This window comes from Oryzias melastigma, linkage group LG7 (genome assembly GCF_002922805.2).
Source record: "Oryzias melastigma strain HK-1 linkage group LG7, ASM292280v2, whole genome shotgun sequence".
Taxonomy (NCBI): Eukaryota; Metazoa; Chordata; class Actinopteri; order Beloniformes; family Adrianichthyidae; genus Oryzias; species Oryzias melastigma.
The window spans coordinates 30940635-30947623 of NC_050518.1; the positions used below are offsets into that span (position 1 = coordinate 30940635).

The following is a 6989-nucleotide window of genomic DNA, read 5'->3' on the forward strand; positions in this document are numbered from 1 at the left end:
CAGTCCGTCATGTGGTCCATCCTGTGGTCCATCCTGCAGTCCGTCATGTGGTCCACTGTCTGACCCAAAACACTTTACAGTCACTGTTCCATTCACACATTCACACATTGATCACTCCGCCTCCAAACACTGTAACCACCAGAGGCACAGTGGGTTCAGTGTCTTATCCAACGACACTTCAACAAGACTTCCTGGGCAAGGCGGGAATCAAACCTGCGATCTCCTGGTCAGAGTTCGACCACCCTACCCCTGCACCGCAGCCACCCCTGGTCCATTGGTCAAGTGGAGACGTTTAGGGGCCTCACGCTCAGTAGTATCACAGGTTAAGATGGTAGAGCGGTCAACCTCTGAAAGATCGCAGGTTCGCTCCCCTCCCCGCCCCACCCACCCATGCGTTGAAACGCTTTGGCCTTCATGAATGTAGAAAAGCGCTTTAAGCGTTTCTGCCATTGACAGCAGAGCAGCTTTGAAGCGTCTGTACGAGTTCTGTTCTCTCAATGCTCTCTCTTGTCCAGCGTGTGTGAGCCCATGTCCCCCCTGGACGACTTGGCCTTTGACATGTACCAGGACCCTGAAGTTGCCTACATCATCCAAATCCTGGACCAGAAGAAGCAGGACGTGGTCCACCAGGAGGACTTTGAGCAGGCCAAGATGCTCAAGCAGGCCATCGCTGACCTGCAGCAGGTACTGGAGGTCCAGCAGGTACTGAAGGTCCAGCAGGTACTGAAGGTCCAGCAGGTACTGAAGGTCCAGCAGGACTTGCTGCTTCTCCTGAAGGTTTGAGAAGAACCATCCAAGCCTGACAGCCAGTTCAAAACCCTGTGGTGCTTCATGTCCTGACTGGATTTTATTTTGTCAGAATCCAAACCTTTATATGCCATTGTTGGTAGTTGTAACCTTCACTCACTAGGAATGTTCTCAGTGACCAGTGCACAGTCAGAGAAAGTAAACACAGCTTAACTATCATTATAACAAACAAGAAGTATTTGTACACAACATCACTTGTTACACATTTAGGCAGCCATGAAGTGTTCATCAGTGCTTTCTCCTTATTCGCCTGACCGGTGCCTCAGATCAGCTGACCATCTCCTTCTGGAAACACCGAGGTCCTGGCGTAAGCTCAGAGGGGACAGGGCCTTTGCGGTTGCTGACCCCAGGCTCTGGAATTCTTTGCCATTGTTCATCAGAGAAGCACTGTCGCTGCCCATTTTTAAAACCCGTCTAAAGACTAGAGAGCCCACCCCCCAGCTCTTGTGAGGACATTTTTGCCCATTCAGTGTAAAAACAGACAGATCAGCTGTGAAACGCCTCTCGGCTGGTTTTCAGTATCTGTTTTTTCTGTTTGATGTTTCAGGCATTAAGAGAACAGCAGCTCTGGTTGTTTTCCTCCAGCGGGGCTTGTAGGGATTTTCTCCAGACTCTCGTTGTGTAATGTCACCGGTGTTTGTAACAGTAGCTGGTGAACTTGTTTAAATTCCTGTTGCAGACCTTTGTGGACTTTGTTGCCAAGTAAACCATGAATTCTTAACGAGGCCAGCAGCTGCAGTCGCTGCCTGTACGTCTGCAGGCCTTAGTGACCGCCAGCACAGGCACAAAAACACCAACAGCTTTCTGACGGGAATATTTGGGAATCTTGATTTACCCTTGTTCTGTCCTAGCCATCTTCAAATAAAAAGTGGGATCATCTGGACCCCACAAGACAGTGCACCGAACTGTTTTTTTTTTTCAAGGATTTTTTATGGAAGGGATCGCACATCAATATAAGAGTGGGGTCATCTGGACCCCAAAAGAGAGCACAATCTGTCATTTTAGATGGGAAGTCCTGTCAGAACTTTCATTGTGATGGTCAGAGCAGAGAGTGACTCATTTCCTCCCTAAACACCAGCTGGGTTCTGCTGGCAGATGGCATGCTCCTAATGTTTGTAAGATGGGTTAGTTCGCTAGTTAGGGTTCTAGTTGTTTTTGTTAGGCCAGTGACGTGTGGGGTGAGGTTCATGGCTGGTGAGGCACTGATGTCATCAGACAGATTTACAAACATATGAATTCTACAGAGCAGCTGATTCACCATTTGATTGACAACAGTTAAAGTGTGTTGTTAAAATATCATTTAACATTGTTTGTCTGTTTACAAAGTGTAGCATAGATAGAAAATCAGCAAAATTAGTTCATATTGACTTGCTTTTACTTATAAATGAAGTCTGTGTGCTGCTCCTTCTGTCAGGGTTGACTACTGTAGTTTGGTTGACTGATGCACTGAAAGTTTCTGCTGCATTTTTGTTGGACTTTGTTTACTAAACCAGTGGTCCCCAACCTTTTTGTGGGGGCGGACCGGTCAACCCATGAGGATTTACCACAGCCTGGGGTGGGCTGTCATGTCAAGAGTGGTTAAAAACTAGTTAATTTTACTATTATAAGATCATCTCATTTAAAAATCTTAAATACATGAACAAAATATAACCAACAAATCAATTATTGATGCTCAATAGGAAAAAAATCAGAATCCTTTGAAGCTTCATGCAAAACCTTCAAGTGAAACATTTTAACACAAAACATTTTTTTACAAAACAGAAGAACTCAAACTCATGAGTACAACTGATCGCCCCTCCCTGCACGCGCCGCGCAACTCTCCTCTTTTTCTATGGAAGTATTTGCATGAATTTGTTCATTGCTTCTCTAAAGTGTTCATCTGAATGGATGATCTTGTTTGATCATTTCTATGACCGTTCTAAAGATTAGATTTGTTCGTGACGGTCACATATGCAGACAGGTACGGTGTGTGAGAATCACCTGTTCCTCCATCTGTTCTTTTCTATTTGCTAAGCAAGGTTCCACATGCAACTTTTCTCGTGTTACACGCATAGACCGTTTAATAAGAACTTGTTATTCACATCAATAGTTACACACTGTCAGACTACTTTTAGCGCTCAAGCTAATCAAGAGAATCCGGTCAATTTTCAAAATAAAAGATTTCCGTCTCATAAATGCAACCAGTTCCATTGGCAGTTTTTCACTTATAGCTAAGAAAAAAACATCTCTTTTTCTCTATTCTGAAACTTGTTCTGAAAAGAACTTTTTTCTAGTGCAGTCCTTCAAGCACAGACTCTCATTCAGAATCAGATCTTTGTAGACGTACAGCAAAGCCTCTCTGGTTCACCGGACCCCCCTGTCCTGTTTCCTCCAGGTGGGAGAGCGTTTAGCCCGATATGACATGGAGAAGAGATGTGCCATAGAGAAAGAAGACTACGACTTGGCCAAGAAGAAGAAAGAAGTGATGATGGAGCTCAGGAGGAACATCTACCAGCAGCTGGAAGTGCACGGCCTGCTCGACATGTCCACGGTGCAGCAGGATGAACGCTGCTTCAGCTCTTCTCCTCACTCACTTTATTGATGTGCATTGTCTTAAAATATATTTCCTCTGATTTCAGATCGCTGTGGCAACGCTCGTCCCCCCCCTCCTCTGAGGTCTCCAGGTCATCATGGAGCCCCCGAGCCTGATGTGTCTGCAGATGCCTTCAGGAACGAAGCAGGAGACGATGAAGAGAAGGAGCCATCGGACGACCGTCACAGACCAGCTGATGCTCCTCCCTCCACCGCCGGCGCCCCCAGGACTGATGTAAGAATCTGCCTCCAACGGATCTTTTCACCTGCCCCCACAGTAGAGTTGGTTGTTCTGCTACTCATGGGTGAGCCGGTGATCCATGAGGAGCATCGTCTCCTGAATCACCTTTGGAGCAAGTGCTGGAGCTCAAAGGGGCATCAGAGCAGCAGGGGGGTCAGAGCAGCAGGAGCTTTTATGCTTTACTCCTCACCTACAAACACCGGCCCTGTTACCGGTTTGGATTTCACTATTTAATTAAAAGTGTGCAACAGTTGGCTAACTTGAGAGCCTGCCAGGCTGTCCTCAGGCGGGGCTCTGGTCTGCTGCATGAGCCGCAGCAGACCGTGCTCGCCAAACCAGACCGTGCTCGCCAAACCAGACCGTGTTTGCCGCAGCAGACCGTGCTCGCCAGAGCAGACCGTGCTCGCCAAAGCAGACCATGCTCGCCACAGCAGACCGTGCTCACCAAACCAGACAGTGTTCGCCGCAGCAGACCGTGCTCGCCAGAGCAGACCGTGCTCGCCAAAGCAGACCGTGCTCGCCACAGCAGACCGTGCTCACCAAACCAGACCGTGTTCGCCGCAGCAGACCGTGCTCGCCAGAGCAGACCGTGCTCGCCAAAGCAGACCGTGCTCGCCAAAGCAGACCGTGCTCGCCAAAGCAGACCATGTAAACGGTGGTTACTCAGAGCAGGTCAAACAGCTGTTGTGGACTGTCAGGTCAGATCAGTTTATCCATTGGAGAGTGGAATAGTTTAATTGAATGCAGAGCAAGAAAAACTCAATGACTTTTGTAAAAGTAAAATAAAATTTAAGAAAATGCTAAAGTATTTACTTTACAAATGTACTCCACAGAAGTTGTTGTCATTTCTTTGGCGCTGTGGCAGGTACTCAATGAGGAAAGGCCACTGCCGACCCTTCAGAGGAAAGACTGGGCAGCAGAGAACCTCCAAAGCTCTGGACCTCATGCTGAGAGGACTCCAGCCAGCTCAGGGAGGAGCGTGCAGCTCCTGTCTGAGAGAGCGCTGAGAGAGGCCGGCCCTGCAGCCGACATCTATGGAGAAAGCCCGGTGAGAAAGCCATCTTTGGTTTGCTCCGTCTGCTCATTTGTGAGTCCTGCATCTGAAAGTTCCACTCATCCTGATGCACAGGTGACTCTTACCTTCTGACTGTATATAGAGAACTGGACTGAGTGACTCCTCCCCAGTGGCAATCCCAACAGGAAGTACTGGCAAAATCCCATAGACTCCTATAAAGAACCAGACAGCTATTACTCAGTCATCCTATTGGTCAGAATAAAGGTTCTTGATCTGATACCTTTTTAACATCTTGATAATTCTAGCTTTTTTAATTATATTATTTTTTCTGTAATTCAAGTTATAAACTTGCCAAGTGAAAGTAGGGCGGCAGTGGCTCAGGCGGTAGAGCGGGTCGGCCAATGATCGAAGGATAGGCAGCTCAATTCCGGCTCCCGCCAGCCAAGTGTCGTTGTGTCCTTGGGCAAGACACTTAACCCTACTTGCCTCCAGTGTGGCTCCACTGGTGTGTGGATGTGTATGAATGTTCCGGTGATGGTCAGAGGGGCCGTAGGCGCGTACTGGCAGCCACGCCCCTGTCAGCCTGCCCCAGGGCAGCTGTGGCTACAGTAGTAGTTCACCATCACCAAGTATGAATGAGGTGTGAATGAATAATGGATATACAATGTAGGCGCTTTGAGCGTCTGGAAAAGCGCAGATAAATCCAATCCATTAAGTAGGAGGAGCCTGCTGGCCCCACCTCTAGAGAAAAAGAAGATGGCAACACAAGGAGACAACATCATAAAACATCCAGGTCTAAATAGTAAACTAGAATGGGCGGGGCCTGTCTACACACACACTCTGTAGTTACACACACACCTGTTGGTTGAGATAGTCTCCACATTTAAACTGGTCAGAATGTACACAGTATAACTGCAGCTCACACACTTAATCATACAACTCACACAAATAAAGCCTTTCATTCTGTCACACATACTATTAGTGGTAAGGTGAGCTGACACCTGTGCTCAGGTGAGAGTTTATGGTTTCCTAATGTGAATAAAGATGGAATGTACAAAGGGGGAGAGCACCATTTTTTAACAGTTTTACTCCACTGACTTTCCTGTTCATCTTCTCCTGTTAAGCTATGAAGACATCTGGGATTGAGTTAAATGAAGGTTGTTGATGATTCTGTAGCTTTTAGCTCATTTGGAGCTGTGATGAGGCAGTCACCTGAAGTCCTGTTTTGGTTTTAGAGCGGGGTCTTGAACACTTTGGACCTGTCAGTGAAATGTTCTGTTGGGTCACATAAACACCTGAATGAACCAAACCTGGTTTACAGTCGAGAACTGGACTATCCTTTGTAGGGCAGGAGCTCCTACTGTATGAGACTGGACCTGTGACTGGACCGACCTGCAGCGCAGTGATGTTCATACATGTTGGTTTTATTAGCTGTCTAACCTGCAGGTGGCAGAAGCCTTTTCCAGAACCTGGTATCAGCGGGAACAAGCTCTGCTAGCTGTTCACAACAAGCTGCTGGAGGCGACCTCCACCTCCTCCAAGGAGGAGCTGAGAAACATGATCAGAGCTGCAGGCCTGCTGACGAGGAGAGCCCTGCTGGATAAAGTCACCTTGGTGAGAGTGTGTGGGTGGATCCATGTGACCGGTTCTTCTGAACCCCTCCTTGGTGTTTGAAGCTAAAACATCATCAGTGCTGCAGCATCCAGCACAGCATGGTGGTGGAGTGGTTAAAACCGAGCAGCCTCTAGTTTGAATCCCAGCCGGATACTTTCTGTGTGGTTCATGTGTGGAGCTTGCATGTTGAAACGGGATCCTGTTTGAAAGATCAGAATGTTTTAACTGCCGTGCCCCCCTGTAGGTCTTCTACGCCTCACTGAAGCTGCTGCGGTTAATCCTGATCTATATAATCCCAGATGTGGGACTGGGCCGGGCGGAGGCAGCCCACTGCTTACAGCAGACGTTTCCTCACCTGCTCCAGAGGACCGGAGATGCCGCAGGCCGTCCCCGTGCTGCAGCCATCGCCTTCATACAGGTGATGTTCCCTCACTGTTTTCACTCCAACATGGTCTCTAGAGTCTTTAAGTGTATAAAACCTCTGAAGTTCAGTAGGAAGCAGTAGCGGTTTTAGGAACAAGCAGTACAGGCGGCTGCATGGGGCGGCAATCCAAAGGGACCGCCAGCTCAGCGCATCATGGTGAAAAAAAAATCTGCACCACTAATGTTTTCTATTTTCTGTTATACCATGGTCCGGGTGAATACTCGATTCTGATTGGCTGCTGAGTGTGGATTAAAAAGTGTTATACCATGGTCTGGGTGAATACTCGATTCTGATTGGCTGCTGGGTGTGCATTAAAA

The 6989-nt window shown here is 47.8% G+C and overlaps 1 protein-coding gene across 1 annotated transcript in view; it reads left to right on the top strand.

Annotated features, from left to right (window-relative positions):
• The window catches only part of LOC112150788 (centrosomal protein of 104 kDa-like), a 15254-nt gene extending 8318 nt beyond the window's left edge, over positions 1-6936 (top strand). The window contains exons 7-12 of the mRNA XM_036212641.1: positions 516-684; positions 3182-3353; positions 3426-3613; positions 4485-4667; positions 6081-6248; positions 6493-6936. Of these exons, the coding sequence (XP_036068534.1) occupies positions 516-684; positions 3182-3353; positions 3426-3613; positions 4485-4667; positions 6081-6248; positions 6493-6753 (1141 nt within the window). The 3' untranslated portion in view covers positions 6754-6936. The remainder of the gene's footprint in view (positions 1-515; positions 685-3181; positions 3354-3425; positions 3614-4484; positions 4668-6080; positions 6249-6492) is intronic.
• Positions 6937-6989: the final 53 nt, after the last annotated feature.